General features: G+C 56.7%; 1 protein-coding gene across 1 annotated transcript; it reads left to right on the forward strand.

Moving 5' to 3' along the window:
- Positions 1-5,580: 5,580 nt before the first annotated feature.
- On the forward strand, positions 5,581-6,388 carry MIF (macrophage migration inhibitory factor). Its single transcript, XM_082852804.1, has 3 exons — positions 5,581-5,779; positions 5,953-6,125; positions 6,208-6,388. Exons 1-3 carry the CDS (start codon positions 5,672-5,674, stop codon positions 6,272-6,274), a joined length of 348 nt encoding a protein of 115 aa, XP_082708930.1. The 5' UTR covers positions 5,581-5,671; the 3' UTR covers positions 6,275-6,388.
- The last annotated feature ends 11,320 nt before the right edge of the window (positions 6,389-17,708 follow it).

A 17,708-nucleotide genomic window follows, 5' to 3' on the forward strand; every position in this document is an offset into this window, starting at 1 on the left:
ACCCGTGTCCCCTGCATTGGCAGGTGGATTCTTAACCACTGCGCCACCAGGGAAGTCCCTGTATATATATTTTAAAGTCTTTCCTTTTTAAATTAATTTGTTTTATTTTATTTATTTTTGGCTGCATGGGGTCTTCGTTGCTGTGTGCGGGTTTTCTCTAGTTGCTGTGCGTGGGGGCTACTCTTCGTTGCGGTGCACTGGCCTCTCATTGCCGTGGCTTCTCTTGCTGCGGAGCGCAGGCTCAGTAGTTGTGGTGCACGGACTTAGTTGCCCCGTGGCATGTGGGATCCTCCTGGACCAGGGCTCAAACCCATGTCCCCTGCATTGGCAGGCAGATTCTTAACCACTGCACCACCAGAGAAGCCCATTTTTAAAGTCTTTATTGAATTTGTTACAATATTGCTTCTGTTTTATGTTTTGGTTTCTTGGCCTGGAGGCATGTGCGATCTTAGTTCCTGGACCAGAGATGGAACCCGCACCCCCTGCATTGTAAGGCGAAGTCTCAACCACTGGACCACCAGGGAAGTCCCCAGATGTTTTTAATTTTAAAGAAGTTCAGCTTATGAATTCTTTCATGGAATGTGTTGTATCTAAAAACTGATCACCACATCCACAGTCATCTAGTGTCCACCATTTTTTTTTTAAGCTGCACTGCGTGGCTTGCAGGATCTCAGTTTCCTGACCAGGGATTGAACCCGGGCCCAGTGAAAGCGCCGAGTCCCAATCACTGGACCAGCAGGGAATTCCCTTATTCATTTACTTTTAATGGATGTCCAGTGGTGCTGGCACTGTTTGTTGAAAAGACCATCTTTTCCCCATTGGACTACCTTGGCACTTAGGTCAAAAAAACAATTGATCATTGTTGTATCATAAAGAATTTGTCTGGCTTTCATTAGGAAGCAGTAACCGCCAAATCAGCAGAAGCGGCAAGCAGTAGGTTCTCTGGGGAGCGAGAACTCTCTGAGTCGGGGTCAGGAGAGGTCTCATGGAGAAGTCACCTGGAGCTGACTTCCTGAGGACAGGCCCAGCTGGGGTTCCTTTGGAGGCAGGAGTGTTGAAGGATGGGACTGAAGGCCTGTGGGTCCGGTAAATGCGGAGCTTTCTGGAAGTCAGCACTCTGGGAGCCCTCTGTGTGTTCTCCCAGCTTCTCTCTGGCACCTGCCCCATCTCCACCTCTGCTGACCTGCCTCCCCAGCTGCCCCCCCACCCTCGGCACCAGTGGCCACCCTGGCCGCTACTGGCCCCTGGTGAAGATTAGTGAGAAGGGATCCATCCCTCGAAATCCCGTGGTGCACAGGCTGTGAGCAGGGCAGGTGTCAGGCTGTGTCCCAGGTCTGGGACTGCACTGGTCACACTTAGGTGCCCTGGTCCCCAGCACGGACCATAAAGATGCCCCCAGCTGGGCCTAGCCCTTGGGCCATGTCCCACTTGCTATCCACCCAGCCAAATTGGCTCTGAGAGTGTGGGGTGGGCGTTGGAAGTCCTTGTTGCCCAGGGAACCCCTCAGCAGGGCAAGGAAACAGGGACAGGGCCCCGCAGACAGGAGAGGCTGTGCCGGGAGAGGTGGGGGAGACGCAGCTTGGCCTCAGGTTTGAGGGGATGGGGGAGGGGCGGGGGTGGGGAAGGACCTGGCCACCGGGGAGGGAAAGCACAGTCGCCCACACTGCCCAGTGCCACCATTAGGGTCAGGCCTGTTAGTCCGTTTTCTGCTCCAGGACACTTGATGACAAAGCAACAAGATCGGGTAGCTTTTACTGAGCACATACTGAATGCAGGCACTTTGCGCTTGTCCTTAATCTCGTTAAATCTTCACGCAAATCTGTGGAAAAAGAATTCCCCCATTTTGAAATTTTGCAGCTGAGGCTCAGAGAGTTTAAGAGGCTCAGCCCAGGTCGCGCTCTCTGAACCCTGTCTCGTCCTGTGGCGGAGCTGGCCGTGGCCGCGAGCGCCCCGCAAGCCTGGGCCCTGCTTTTGCAGTGTGCTGCGCTCCTGGCAGACACCCCTCTTAAAATCCTGCGCCTTCAGCTACAGCTGGGGGGGGTCTCCAGCAGGGTGGTGACCCCCCAGGTCTTCTTCCGCTGTGACTGGAGGGAGAGGGCGTTTCCTTTGCTTGTCTTTGCTGCAACTTTTACCACATTCAGCGAACAAGGGCACAGGGACTGGTGCGTGGGGGACAGTCAGGGGCTCAAGGCTGGCTGGGCTCTTGCTGTGAGTGATGAACCGCGAGTGCCCGGGGGAGGGATGGCAAGGGGAATGAAGCTGGCGAAGGGGCTGTGGGAGCCGGTGGTCAGGTGGACCGTCCGCGGACGTGGACCGATGGCCAGGTCCGTGTCAGGGAGAGGCAGCAAGAGGACAGCAGTAGCCCTCCATCATGGAGTCAGCAGGCCCTCCCCCTCCCCATGCACCCCTTCCAGCGTGGGTGACTTGCGTCCTGCCCACAGAGATGTTCAACCAGGGTGGGGGGCACGGCTGCCAGCTTTAGGGGCCTGCCGGGTGCTCGTATGGGCCGTATTCCTCCTCATCCAGCTGGCATTTCCCTACATCCTGAGGTTTCCTTCCCACCCCCTCTCTGCCCAGCAGCCCTCAACTGTGGGGTGTGGCCCTCAAGAAGTCCTCTGTACCAGCCAGGAGCTGCCCTGGGGCTGCAAACGTCAGAAACCCTGACCAGTGGTGCTTCAAGCAGAGAGGGGCTTACTTTTCTCCTGTAATGTAAAGGCAGCTGAAGGGGCTGGGCAGAGCCGCCAGAGCCCCAGGCTCCTCGGGGTTGCCACTCTCCCTCCTTTGCCTGTGTTTTTCCAGCTCAGGGTTGCCTGGCAGCTGCTGCACGTCTGGCAGTCCTGTTCAGGTTCCAGGCGGGAGTGCAGTCCTGTCCAGGTTCCAGGAGGGGTTAGGAGGAAGGGCGTAGGGTAGAGTTTCCATCTGCAGGCAGCTGCTTCCCTGTGGACCCTGCACGTCACATGGGCCGCAGCTACCTCCAGTGGCCATGCCTAGTTGCCAGTGGCTCTGGGGCAGTGAAGGTTCCAAGGAAACAGAACTGGGATGCTGTCAGTGAGGAGGGAGGGGGAGAGGATTTTGGGGGCCAAGGGCTCCTGGTGCGTGTGCGCTGTTGTTCAGCAGGTGATTATAGAGCCCCTGGGGATGCCGGGGTGTTACTGTTCTATTGCTCCTAGAACAAATTACCACAAATTGAGCAGCTTAAAACAACACATGTTTATTATCTCAGTTTCTGTGGGTCACAATCTAGTACAAAGTGACTGGTCGTCTTCTTCAGGTCTCACGGCCGAAGTCAAGGCGTCTCCAGGTCAAATAGGGAGGAACCCACTTCTGAGCTCATTCAAGCTGCTGGCAGAATTCAGTTCCTTGCAGCTGAACAACTGAGGCCCCTTCATCTTCAAAGCCAGTAACGGCACATCTGAGTCCTTCTGCTTCGAGGCTCTCTGACCGCCCCTCCTGCTGCATCTCTTACTTGAGCTGGAGAAAATTCTCTGCTTTTAAAGGGCTCAAGTGATTACGTTGGCCCCACCCAGATAATCCATGACAACCTCCCTACTGTGAAGTCTGTAGCCCTAATTACATCTACAAAGCGCCTTTTGCCAAGTAAGGTAACATATTCACAGGTTCCAGGGAATCGGGTGTGGTCGTCTTTGGAGGCCCTCCGCCTGCTACCTAGTAATGGGTCAGAAGGTAGGCCACAGCAATGTCCCCCACCTCATGCAGCCCAGAAAGGAAGCAGTAACTCGCAAACAGATATGGTGACGGCCTTGAAGTAGAGGACCTGACGGAGCCAGGAGCTCTGGGGCTTTCCTGACGAACTGAGCGACAGCGTTCCAGGACCAACGCCCAAGCCAGGAGCCAGAAGCCAGGAACACGGGCCCCAAACAGTGGCTCACCTACACGGTGTCGCAGGTTATTTGCTGGCAGGGCTTCAATGTGTCACCCACTTCCACTATCAGAGAACCGCCAACCAGGTGCTGGCTCCTGAATCTTCTGGCTGGAGTCACTTGGGTCAGTTCTGTTCACATTTCACTGGGCAAGGCAAGTCACATGGCCAGATCTGCTGCCAGTGGGTGGGGAGACAGACCCCTCCCCCAGGCAGGCCAGGCCAGGCCAAAAGTGGTGCCAGCTAACTTAGGCTAAGGCGGGGTGGGGGCCGGAGAAGTGAGGGTAAAGGGACAGTGGATGGAGGTACATTTCACTGGCAGGCGATCAGGGGTGGGAGAATAGTCATGCACCTGGATTTGGACACAGGTAGCAGGACATGCGGAGTTGGCTGCTGGGGCTCGGAGGAGCACCCCGGGCTGGAGACAATGCATGGGGTGCATCAGTGGTAACAGAGCCCTGGGCACAGGAAGTCTGCTGGGGTGTGGGAGTGGGGAGGGATATGACCTGGGGCCCACCTGGAGGGATCCACATTTAACAGAGTATTTGCACAGCTGGGCCATGTGACCTCCTGCCTGAGGCTGCCTGCTCCCACAGGCATGGTGGCCTTGCTCTATCACATGCCCAGTGTCCAGGCCAGTGTGTGCTGTGCCACCTTAACCAGACCACACCTGCCAGAGACCAAGGACAGGACCTCCCTCGAGAGCTCTGAGACTTGGCCAAACCAGCATGAGCCAAACCCCCTCGAGTGCCTGCAGAGCTCTGCTCCCCAGCACAGCCCTCCCACCAGGGTCTCCTCAGAGCAGGAGTCGGGTGGCCTTCCTGCCCAGGAATGGCAGGGCCTGCAGGCTCATCCCTGGCCCTGTCCTCGTCCTGTCGTGTCATGGCTAACTTCATTCATTCATTCAGCCAGTATTTAGTCCATGTCTCTTGTATGTTTGGCACCTGCTAGGTGCCCCCTGAGCTGACCAACAGTGGAAGAGAGAGACTGCACCCAGGGCTCTGTGAGAGGGCATCCGCACAGGACCTGGCTAGGGTGGGGCTTCCCTGAGGAGCTCAAGTTTCCAGACCTGCAGAGGGGTTGTCCAGGGGACCGGATGGGGCTTTGGCGTGGGCTCTGAGACGGAGTTGCTGACTGCCTTTGGAACCCCTCCTACTCCCTGCCCCTCCCCTGGGCACCTCCCAGCATCCTTACCCACCGTGAAGAGCAGGGGTGCAGGGAAGGCCTCTGGATGGTGACTCGCTTGTGGCAGCCCCCTCCCACCTGCATCAATGACCACCCCTCCCCATCACACACACACGCGCGCGCGCGCGCACGCGGAGACTGCGGACACACAAGGGCTCAGTGGAATGAGCTGCGACTCCATCTTCTTGTCCGGCTGTGATCTGCTGGAGGGCCAGGGGCCATCTGTCCCGCTAAAAGCCGCATCCCCCCTGCTCCCGGCACACAGACGTCGCTGTGACTAGATGAAAGGACAAACGAGGGACAGGCAGATTTCTGGCCGCCGCGTGGAGAACTTTGAGGAAGTGCTCAGGGCCAATGGCCGACTCTGCAGTGGCTCCGAGTTCCGCCGGGCGGGCTGGGCCTCCGCAGGCGGTGACGTCACCAGGCGCGAGCGCGCCGCGGCCTCGGGGGCGGGGCCTCCGCCGGCTGGGGCGTCACGGGAGGCTGGGCCGCAGCCGCACTGGGCGGGGCGCCGGGCGGCGGTCACGTAGCTCCGAGGTTTCCCGGCGGTGTTTGCGCGCGAGTCGGTTGGTTCCTGCATCCCTGTCTTCGCCGTCCTTCGCCATCATGCCGATGTTCCTGGTGAACACCAACGTGCCCCGCGCCTCTGTGCCGGACGGGCTCCTCTCCGAGCTCACCCAGCAGCTGGCGCAGGCCACTGGCAAGCCGGCGCAGGTCTGCGGGGAGGGCCCGGCCAAGCGGTCCCGGGCTGGGGCGGGGGAGGTGGCCCCGGGATGGGGCTTGGGCGGGGAAGGCGGCTCCGGGATGGGGCTCCGGGAGGGGAAGGGATGGGGGCGTCCGGGCCGGCGAGGCCAGGAGGCCCGCTGACCGCTGCCCCTCCCCCGCAGTACATCGCGGTGCACGTGGTGCCGGACCAACTCATGGCCTTCGGGGGCTCCAGCGAGCCGTGCGCACTCTGCAGCCTGCACAGCATCGGCAAGATCGGCGGCGCGCAGAACCGCTCCTACAGCAAGCTGCTGTGCGGCCTACTGGCCGAACGCCTGCGCATCAGCCCGGACAGGTGTGTGGGCGTCGGGGGACAGGGGGCGCGCGGCCACGGCGGCCACCTCGCAGCCGGCTTAGACCCGCTTCCTCCCCCGCAGGATCTACATCAACTACTACGACATGAACGCGGCTAACGTGGGCTGGAACGGCTCCACCTTCGCCTGAGTGTCGCGCCCCGGGCTCCCCTGCCCGCGTCCCGCAACCTGCGCGTGGTTTTCTGCCCGCCCCGCCCCAGCGATCCCACCTACCGGGACGGAGAAATAAACGGTGTGGAGACTGCGGCTGCCTCGGGCTTCCTTGCCTTGCGGAGGAATCGGTGCAGGGCTGGGTCAGTGACTGGGGAACCGAGGTCGGGAGGGGTGCCCCCAGAATCTGCAGCCTAGCCTCTCCACGCCCCCAGCCCCCAGCAGAGGACCCAGCTGTGGTTAGCATCCTGCCCAAGGCCGCAGACCCCGGAATCCTACGGGAATTCGTCGTCGATCGTCCCCCACCCCCCACCTCCCGCAGAGGCCCGACTATCTTTTGGGCTAGGGCTGGGGGGAAGGGGGAGGGGTCAGAATCTGAGTGGGGGCGGGGGGGTGGGGGAAGAAGGCCTTCCCCACTCCATCCAGGGTCACTTTTCGATAGGCTGCTGCCTCAGTGTCTTGAGTTGGGAAATCCCGTTGTTCTGGAACTTTGCAACAGCTTTTGGGTCTGGTAGGAGGGAAGGTGCCCAGGAGGTGATTCCTGGTTATGTTGCCCTGTTCACCCCAGTTCTGGGCCTGGGCTCTGCTCCCCTCAGGCACAGCAGTTCCCTGAGATAACACCCCCTGTAATTTGGGTACCATTCAGGTCTTATGGTGCAGCAGCTCTGAAAGCCTCCAGGTGGCTAGTTAACCCCACTAGGACTCTGGAGGTCCTGGCGCTGAGGGTACCCTGTGAAAACAAAGTCAGTGTCAAGGTCCAGTGTAACTGGGGTCTCCTGGCCTAGGATCCCTTCTCCAAGTGCAGGGGCTCACTCCCTCGTGGGGGCAGCGATAGGGCAGCCGGCAGTCCTGGTGCTGCCACGAGGTGCTGCTTGCTCAGGTCCAGTCGCCTTTGGGCTGAACACTTTACTGCCCTGCAGCGTAAGCACCTCCATGGGCCCTGGCAGCGACTCCTTCCAAATGAGGCCCAGCCATGAGCACTGGGAATTTGTGTGAAGGGCCAGCTCCACCCTTCCTGCACTGCCTGCCCTGGGGGAGAAGTCCAGTTCATTGCAGCTGCTGGCACAGAGAAGGGGCTCCTCTGGCCACATGAACCCCATTCCTGGGGGCCTCACCTCTGGATTCCTGCTGGCCCCGAGCCATTGAAACCCTTTGTTCTTTCTCAGCCCCTAAGATAGTCAGGAACATCCTAGATGGAGGTGATTTTTTAAAATTCCACAGAATTTAAGTGAATTTGTTTTTGGAAGCTGAGGGGCTCTGGGGAAAAGGGTTATTACTACTTGGACCAAGCTTCTGGAGCTCTTCCCTTCTGATGCTGGGAGTGAGGAGCAGGCCCACCTTTGAGTGATACACAGTGACAAGGGCCACCTTGTATGTGTGCTGGGGCCTGGGGTGGCCACGGGCTCCTTCCTTGGGACGGCTGCCAGTGGCCCAGCCCATGTGGCACCCACTGTGGCTTCAGCGTGAACTCTCAGCAGGCAGGGGCAGGAAGCTTTGGGTGCCCATCCCAGGCTTGTAGCAGGCCACACTTGCCCTCTGATTATGGCAACTTCAGAACAGCCCAGGCCCCGGGGCTGCCTAGCCCAGTCCCTTGGCACTTTCCAGTTGGATCCACCCCCTACCCCACAACTCTGGGGCAGACTGCCAGTGCCAGCTTGCGCATTCAGATGCCTGAGGGCTGCTCTCCTTCGGTCCAGGTCCAGGGGGCACTCTCCACCCTCAGCCCCCAGTCGGCTCCCTGGGTATTGAGGATTTACTTCCAGGACAGTGGGGACAGTCGTGGCCTTTGAAAGGAGGAGAATCGGTTCAAGGGAGTCTGGAGGGCGTGGCCCATCTTTCGGAGGGGATGCTCCTCTTCCACAGAGATCTTCCAGTTCACCTCAGTCTCGTTCTGTCCTCAGCAAGGGGACTGGAGTCAGTCTCCGTGCTGGGGGAGGGGGTGGGGGGGTGGCATGGCTCCAGCTGCAGCCAAACATCACTCAGCCTGGCTCGTGGCCTGGGGCCTCCCTCTTGGGTATGAGCACCTGCCCTGGTGACAGGCTCCTGCCTCGGCCTGGCCTTTGTCACATCCCCTGAGCTCCCCAGCTCTGTGCCCCCCAGCCCCCAAGTTCCCAGCGCACAGCCTCTTCCCCCTGCTCTTGGCCTTCACCTTGATTCACCACACCACACGAGGTCGTGAGAGCAGGGGCCTAGGTGTCTGTGAGCATCTTATCCGACTCCTTCATTTCACAGGTGAGGACACCATCCTGGTTCCTGGGGTGTGTCGACACCAGGCCACCACCTCCCAGCGTCAGACTTCACATTCCCTCCCATTGCCCCCAGCTAGGACTTTCACCTTGTGGCCTCACATGAGCCATGGGGGTCTCCCCAGCTGCAGAGGTCTCTGAGGGCCAAGGAGGCTGGGCACCTGCTGTGTTGGGGAGGATGGAGGGGCTCTGGAGGGCAGAGCATGGCACGCTGCCCCCATGAATCAGGGAGCGCCAGAGGCTCTGGTCAGCTGGGGTGTCGCACAGCAGTGGCTCCTTGGACGGGAAAAAGGGGGCAACTGTGGATCAGGGTCCCACATTCTTTTTTTTTTTTTTGGGTCCCACATTCTTAACCCTGCCCGCCATGCTCCCAAGCTCTTTGGAGCTAATAACCGTCCCTGCATGCCGAGGAGAGCAGCTGCTGCACCTCCCTCTCAAGACATCTGTCCCCAGTCCCAGTCCTCCCCCACCCCCCGCCCCACACCCGGCCAGCTCCATTTCCTCCGAAGCATGGGCTCCGCTGCCCACCAAGCATCCATCCCTTCCCCTGATGCCACCAGCTGCCCCAAGGCCCACAGGGGTGCCGTCAACCTTCAAAACAGCAGCAAAAACTCATTTCCAAATAACAGCTCGAACTGAGATGTGGGACAGATGGGGGTGGAGGCACAGACTGCCACCCGCTCTCCACCATTGCCCCAGTGGTACCGCATCACCTGCCAGCAAAGACCCCTGGCCTCTGGGGCAACCAGCACCTTCAGCCCCGGTTTGCAGCCTGGCACCTCCCTTGCCGGTGCTGTTCCTTCTGCATCGAATGCCTTTCCCCCACCTGCTCACTGGGAGCCCCACACTGCACCCTTCTAGGATGCCTTCCCTGAGGCCACCCAGTGCTGCACGATGCCAAGTACCCTGTGCTTCGGCCCAGGCCCTGTGAGCTGCTTCTGGGTCCTGTGTCCCCCAGCACTCGCTGGGTGGCTGCATCTGGCTCTGTGATCTTTGCGCCGGTGGCCCGGAGGCCACTCGGGGCTTGTCCATTCTGAAGAGCTGGGCAGCGTAGGCTCCCCCTCAGGCCTCCCACCTTGTCCTCTGCAGGCTTGCCCCACTGCCCTGTCCCCTGGTCTGAGACGCCTGCCTCAGGGCTTGCTTCCCCTGGGAGCCTGATCCGAGGGACCCTGGGGTCAAGAGACTGCTTGGCTCCCCTCTGGGCATCAGTTTTCCCCATCTGTGAAATGAAGAGATTCACCACATGTCTTTCCTACATATTCCTTAAACCTCAGAGCTGACGGGACAGCTCAGCCTCTGATACGAGTAATGTGGATCACCAGGGGAGCTGAAGCAGGGAGCAGCGGGCCAGGGGAGCTGAAGCAGGGAGCAGCGGGCCGTGACTGCACACAGGTCTTGGTATTATCTGGGGAGGTCAGCCAGTCCCAGAGCTTAGAAAGTTTCCAGTGTTTCTAGCCCACTGATGTCCTCCTTGACTCTTTGCCCCCCTTTGCACTAAGTGCTGGCCCCCAAAACTGTGTTTTTGTAAAGCTCTCTCCTGCCACCCAGCCCTTCTTCCCAGCCGTGCAAAGCCAGGTTCCAGCCCTCCAGGCCTCCCAGGGAGAATTCCAGAATGGGCTTGGAAGATGGGGGCGGGGGGGGGGGCAGCCATACTGCAAACCCACCAGCCATTTGCCCAGATTTCCCCTCCTAGTGAAGTGAGCACACCTCACTTCTGTGTTTGAAGCTGACCTAAAAGAGACAAAAATGGTCAGCTTTCAGAAATTGACTCTGTGCCCTCACTACTGGAGCCTCAGCCCCCATCTGGGGACAGTGGGGTCTGGACTCGATATTCTCATAGGTCTACCCCCCAAACATCCAGACAGGGCTCCAAATCCCAAAGCTACAAATGGGAAGTCTCTGCCACCATGCCCCCTGCCACCTGGTTTCTTTTCCTAATTCTGCTCTCATTTTAATAGGTAATATATTTACCTGGCTCAAATTCAAAGCATTCCAAGGATCCCCAAAGAGAAAGCTCCCTCCTGCCTCCTCCCTCCACCGGGCAGCCCTCTCTCAAATCCCTCTAGAGCTATTTTATGCACATATAACACCCCCTCCCCTCCCCCCAACTTTTTTTTTTTTCCCCACAAATGGTAACATATTCTACACTAGGTTGCACTTTTTTTTTTTTTTTTACTTAAAAGTCTATCTCAGTACCTGAAGAGTCTCCAGTATTCCCTTGTTGGGACCGGCCATGGTTACTCAGCCAGCCCCTATTGAGAGCGTTCGAGCCCTTTCCATCCCTCCACTCTTAGCTCTGCGCTGTTGGCATCCACGCGTGTGTAGGTATATTTGGAGGATAGGTTCCTAGAAGTAGGATTAGTCAGTAAAAATCGTTGCTGTTTTAATAAGGCCAGATGTCCCTCCTAGAAGGGGGTGTAGGGCACCAACCCACTGGGCACAGGGGCATCCCCACCTGTTTTGATTTTGGGCTTCCTGGTGGGGAAAGGCTTTTCCCCAGAAGGTGTTAATTTGCATTTTTCTTCTTCCGAGATGGAGTGTCTTTTCCTCTAGTGAATAGCCATTACCTTTTCCTTTTCTGGAAACTAAGTCAAATCCTCAAGTCCATTTTTCCCACTGGGTTGTTTTTTGTTTTAGAGCTTTTTATATATCAGAGAATTTAACCCTCTGCCATGAGTTGCAAATGTTTTCCCAGTTTGGGCCCCAGGGCCTCAGATGTCCCGAGTACTGCTTGGATGAAGCGCTCACGGGCCACATCGATGATGCTAGCAGTAAAAAGGAGCTGCCCCAAATTCCAAAACTGTCAACTTAGCTTATGAATTAGGACCTCTTGTAGGTGCCAGTGCCCTGCTCCCTAAGGAGCTTCTTCCCTCCCACCACTAGCTCTGCAGGGGATGGGGGGCGATGCCCATCTGAACTGTTAACTTTAACACATAAGCCTAGACCTTCCTGAGGATAAAACTGGCCAGTCAAAAAAGCAATGTGGGGACTTCCTTGGTGGTCCAGTGGTTAAGACTCTGCACTCCCACTGCAGGGGGCACGGGTTCGATCCCTGGTCGGGGAACTAAGATCCCACATGCCGCACAGTGCAGCCAAAAAAAAAAAAAAAGGCAACGTGGTGGGGAAATCAGGTGGACTCTGTCAGAACCTTCCAGTATTTCCCTAGGGAGAACCCAACTCTTCAGGGAGCAAGTCTCCTCTTTTGCTCTCTGATAATTCAGAGGATAATATTGATTCTAAAATAAGCCCATTTCCTTCTTGTTCAGAAAGAAGTGAAAAGACCCTTTGGATTTCATGCCTTTCGACTATTCTTTAAATTCTGGTGAATGCCCAAACTTCCACTCCAGCACTGGGAGTGGCGGGGGCCGAACTAGGCCCCTTCCGGTGAGCTGAGTGCACGGCTTCAGAGAAGAAGGTGAGTGACCCTGCCCACCAGCACATGGGGCTGTGACGCCCAGGTGACACTGCCCCCAGGGAAGCAGCCAGGTAAGAGGTGACAGAAGCCTCCCATCAGCTTGATCAGCTGTTCAGACTGAGTGACTGATATGATACCAGGGACACCTCACAGCAAAGAGCCCAGGGCCTCCACACCACCAACAGCAAAGCACGAGGAGAGCTGTGCTCTGAGAAGGGTTCAGGAAGGGAGCCCCATTTCCAGGAATGAATCCTTCGGTGAAGGGCTGATTCCTTGGTGAGTTGCCGCCAGTCAGAACAAAACACAGTGACAAAGCCGAGAAGCAAGTTCAGGCTTTTTAGCCCCCCTACCGGCATTTCAAGTGTAGACAAGGATAAGGACCCTGGTGATCATGGGCGGACAAAAAAGGCCAAAGAAAGACTCGAAGGGTGTAAATTCATACAAGTTTGACATTTAAAGCCCCTGTTGAGTCACTTCAATACCATATTTACCAGACAAGCAAGACAAAGAATAGTTAGAATACAGTGAAGACTGGTGCAGAAACAGACATTTTCCAGAATAGAATATGACTTTACAGATACCATACAGAACATGACTTCATATGTGCGGAGAAGAGAAGCTGGCCAGGGAGTAAGGGAAACGAACAGTTCGAGAGTATATTGCTCTGTATCAGGGAATGAAGCCAAGAGGTGCCAATCTCTACAGAGCAAACTAACACCCGGGGGCGGGGTGGTCAATGAAGGACCACATAAGTGGGGAGACCACACACGTCCATGATTGGAGGCAGTGTGGTCTTCCCTTCTCTCCATTCTGCCCTCTGATACAACACTGTCCCAATAGAAATTCCAACAGATTTTGGGTGGAATTTGACAACCAAATTCTAACATTTATTAGACTCCAAAGGGCCAAGAGGAGCCAAAACATTTTCAAGGTGGGAGGACTTCCTTGCCAATGTCAAGATTCTTAGCAAGCTACATAAATAAGGTGAAGTGAAATCAGCATGGGGCAGACATCTACACACACATATGGACCCGATATAGGATCAGGGCAGCCTGGAAATCTGTGTGACAGGAAGCACAATTCAATTAGCTGTGCAGGGCCACTGGCCACCACGTGGGAAGAAAGCGCAAACTGGACTTATATTTCATACCCACACAAAAATCAGTTCTCTGTGAATTAAAGACATAAAGATCATAGAAGAGAATATCATCTTAATGGCTTCTTAAATGAGGTACACAAAGCACAAATGACTAAGGAAAAGATGGACACATTTGACCTTATATTAGTAAGACACCGTGAAGAGTCAAAAGACATGCTACACCTAAAGGGTTCATATCCAGATCGTATTAAAAACTGCTACAAATTGGTAATAGACAACCCAATAAAAATTAGCAAAGGATTTTATAAGCCTCTTCACAGAACAGAATATCCAAATGGAAAAGGTGTTCAACCTCAGAAGAGATCAGGGAAATGCAATTAAAGGCCCCACAAGATGCTACTGCTACCCATCATGTTGGCTGTAATTAATCCGCCCACAATCCCACTTCCAGGTATAGACCCTGAAGAAACCTACATCTGGAAACAACCCAAATGTCCATCAAGAACAGAATGGATAAATAAATTGTGGCCTCTTCACGGCATGGAATACAACACAGCAGTGCCATGAACAAGCTACAGGGACACTTACCACTATGGATGAATCGATTTCATATATTTACAGTTCAAAACCAGGGAGCCCCAAAGCACAATGTTCAGAGGTCCAGGCCTAGGTGGTAAAACTGTGATGAAAGTCAGGCAACAATTCCCCTCCCATCAAGACAGTGGGCCGGCTAGCGGGGAGGGTGGGAGCTGACTGGGGCAGGGCACACAGGAGTGGATGGGGGCTGCAGTGATATTTTCCCCTCACTCTTCTTACAAGTGTCTGTATTATACTTGTTAAGCTGTTATGCATTTTTCTGTCTGTATGTTATACTTCACGGTACGAGTGACCACACACACACACACACACACACACATGAAAGGAAAGGGAAAGGAAGACCATCCCCACATACCATGCAGAGGTGTTACCCAGACCCCCACCCCTCTGAGACCTTGCCCGACTCTGGCCCCTGACAAGGGCCGCCCCACTGGCTGCCTGCTCTCCAGCCCACCCCCAGGCTCCCTGAGCCTCCAGCCACTGTGGGCCTGCTGAGGTGGGGGGCCCTTCCCCCTCATGGCCTCACATTTCCCTGTGAGGTGTTTCCATCCCTAAAGTAGCCCTCCCACCCCCGCCCCCCATGCCCTGCTGGCTAGGCCCTCCTGGGCTCTGCCGTGTGCTGCTTGCCTTCTGGCACACGCTGTGACTCCCACGCTATGGCCGAGGCCCCGAAATCAGAATTGGAAGAAAGCAGTGGTATACGCAGGCCCCACAAACCCACCATGTTGCACACTGGCGTCAAGCTTTGAGTCCACACCAGTGACCCCACACAGTAGCCCACGTGAAGTCTGAGGTTGCCTGGGGGCCTTGGCAGTGCCCCACGGGGTTTTGGTGCTGTGAGCTGATGCCTAGGCTGTGTGGTCCTGATGAGAATCTCCACCTGCTATGTAAGCAGGGTCCTTGTGGGCAGGTTTGTGAGCCGCAGGAGGTCTCGCCTGGGCTCCAGAGAGCTTCCACCTTCTGGGCGGTGGTGGGGGTGGGTGTTCTCCTGGGTCAGTCACAGGGAGGTGGTGGCCCATGAGTTGCTGCCAGAACTGGGGCTGTGCAAGGTCCTCCTGCACCTCCAAGTACATCCGAGGTTCATCCCTGGAGCTGGGAGACAGAGCCTGCCTGGCCTGCAGGAGGTGCAGGGTTGTTAACTGACACAGCATCCCCAGCAGTCGGGGCCCTTCAGAGAAGAGGGCTTGAGATAGAAAAACAACTCAAGGAGATCACTGCATACCCCAAAGCTAGCAAGGCAGAGCAAAAGGCGTGAGTGGGAGCCGTCTGCCCAGGCCTCAGGTTCACTGAGGAGAGCCAGAAGGGCCTGGAGTGGTTTGAAAAACACACCCTAGTCTGACTCCCAGAACAGGAGCAGCGGAAATAAGAGGAATGCCCTCAAAAGAACATGGGGTGTCAGGGGACAGCCTGGACAGACATGAAGGGGCTGATGGGACCCTGGAGTGGCCAGGCCAACAGAGCAACTCAGGCAGGGGCCAGCAACTCTCCCTGGGGGGTGGGGGGGGGCAAGGCTGGGGACAAGGCAAGGCCACCCAGGGAGCCAGGTGACTCAGAACACTCCTGAGGGGCTGCCGCTCCACACAGAGTTGGGAGAACTCTGCTCAGGGCCAGGATGGATTCTGTGAGACCCAGAAGCCATCCACGAGCCAGCAGTTCTCAGAGGCTGTGGAGGATCCGGGCAAATGCAAGGATGGAACATCAGCACCAAACACTGAGAAGATCTGGGGACGCCATTTGGGACGGGAAGACTGGGAGGTAGGGTCCGGGATCACACGGCCCTAAGGGAACATGTTTTTAAATGTAGGGATTTGGTCCCAGGAAGGCTCAGCTGAGCCCCACCAGAGGCGAGCAGAGCCGGGCACAGGAGGGGCCAGCAGCGGGGAGAGTGGCCGATGGATCGTCACTCTTCCGTCTCTGGGGTGGAGCCCTGGGGCCATTGCAACAGTGGATGCTGTGAGCAAGCCGGAGTTGACTGGTTTTTCTTTCTCTTGCCCTGGGAGACCCCAAGAGACAAAATCTAGAGGAATATGTCAGAAAAAGTAAAATGTGTGGGCGGGAAAGTATTAAAAGGAGGGAAGGCACTGGAATCCAACAAAAACGGCCAGCCCTCTGTGAGGTCAGGAAAAGGGATGAAACCACCACCAGGAGCCGACACAGCACAAGTGCACGGGCTCAGCCTGGAGCCGCAGGCAGCAGCACAGCCAGGATGCTCCCAGGGCACAGAGCCTCGCACCGGAAATGAGGTTGCAGAAACAGCTGCCACGTCAGGCCGGAGCATCCCAGATGGAGGACACACAGTGTCCTGAGAATCAACCGGGCAGAGCGGCTGCTCCCTGGCCCTTGGTTCAGGAACCTGCTCCAGGCAGGACACACGGACACTGGGCAGAGCTCAGCCCTGGGTGCCCAGAGGGAAACCGAAAATTACGAGGTTTTGAACATTCTGGAAGAAAGAAGGTATCGTAAATGAGACCCTACAGCTGGGCTGTCCACAGCCATTTGTGAGAAGGCAGGAGTGGCACAGATGCGTTCAGAGAGGAGAAGGAACGCAAAGTTGCTCCCTGCCCCGCCCAAAGCATCCACTGGGCTAAGCTAACCCTCCACCAGGTCCAACCCTCAGGGGGTGGGGTCGGGGGCTGACATCCTCTTTCCTGTCCACTCTCCTTCCATTCCTGCCTGGGTCTTGAGCCAGCAGAAAGAGGGGTCCACATGGGGCTGAGTACTGCCTGGATTCTGAGGACACCCAGCAGCCTGCAGGCTGCCCTAGGGGTTGATTTCCCTGTGGCGGGCAGGGCCTAGTAACTCTGAATCTTTTAAAAGTGGGGCACATTACAGGCTAGCGGAAATCCTGAGGTGTGGAGAAGGACCTCATTCCAGGAGCCATGTGGGTGGCTGGGCTGGCACAGATGCTTGGAGAGGGAGTTAACGGCTGGGCTCTCAGGGAAGGCTTTGGGCTTCAATCCTCGGACCTTAAGACTTTTAGTTTTTATTTCCTTCAACTTTAACCTAAAAGGGCAAAGGGATTTAATTTTTTGATTTGAATTTCACCCTAGGAAATTCACAAGAGAGGGCATTTCTGTGTTGACTTGGAGTATCTTTGTCATTTTATCTCTTTGCAGAACGTCTGAGCCAAATTTGGACTTTGAGGCTGGCCCTGATTTAGGATGGAAAGGTTAGGGAGAGAATTCTTGGTTTGGGATCTAGTGTGCCCGTGGAGTTCAATGACGCCTGGTTCTGGCCCATCCCGAGGTGGCTGAGGTGGGGGAATCTTTTTTTTAAATTTTTTTTTAATAAATTTATTTATTTTTGGCTGCATTGGGTCTTCATTGCTGTGCGCAGGCTTTCTCTAGTTGCGGCGAGCGGGGGCCACTCTTCTGTGGTGCGCAGGCTTCTCATTGCCGTGGCTTCTCCCGTTGCAGAGCACGGGCTCTAGGGCACTTCGGCTTCAGTCGCTGTGGCTCACAGGCTCCAGAGCGCAGGCTCAGCAGTTGTGGCTCACGGGCCCAGTTGCTCTGCGGCACGTGGAATCCTCCCGGACCAGGGCCCGAACCCGTGTACCCTGCATTGGCAGGCGGACTCTCAACCACTGCGGAGGTGGGGGAATCTTAACTGCCCACGGGCCCCAAAGGGGAATGGATGGAATGGGGCCCGCACCTCTCCCCCTGGGAAACGGTTGAGGCGGCCTTGAGGGCCCTTTCCCTCCCACCCCTTCCCACCCACCACTCCGCTCTGCAAGCAGCAGCAATATCGCTGACCTATGAATTTGGGAAAAGAAAGTGGGCAGGTTTGATTCGGGTCCTTTGGGGCCTCTCTCGGGATCTGGCCCAGCCTGCCCTGTGGGTGCCCAGCGGCACCCTCGCTCTCTTTGGGGGTGAAGGGGAGCAAGCTGCCCAGCGTGGGACAGTCTCTCTCCATCGCCTCAGGCCCCCAGCAGGCTGCTGACCTATCCTCCCAGCCCCACGCCCCGTCCCCACCTCCTCCCTGGCCTCCTCCTCCTCCTCCTCGTCCATGTGGCCTCGCTGCCCTGACCACTGCCAGCCCGTCCCCAGAACCCAACACC

The sequence above is a fragment of the Leucopleurus acutus genome, assembly GCF_964270905.1.
Source record: "Leucopleurus acutus genome assembly, chromosome: 13".
NCBI lineage: Eukaryota > Metazoa > Chordata > Mammalia > Artiodactyla > Delphinidae > Leucopleurus > Leucopleurus acutus.

Excerpts from the sequence above, each read along its gene's own strand:
- MIF (XM_082852804.1), top strand. The coding sequence starts at position 5,672 with ATGCCGATGTTCCTGGTGAACACCAACGTGCCCCGCGCCTCTGTGCCG. Across the intron at positions 5,780-5,952 it reads CCACTGGCAAGCCGGCGCAG|TACATCGCGGTGCACGTGGT; the intron begins GTCTGCGGGGAG and ends CCTCCCCCGCAG. Across the intron at positions 6,126-6,207 it reads CTGCGCATCAGCCCGGACAG|GATCTACATCAACTACTACG; the intron begins GTGTGTGGGCGT and ends CCTCCCCCGCAG.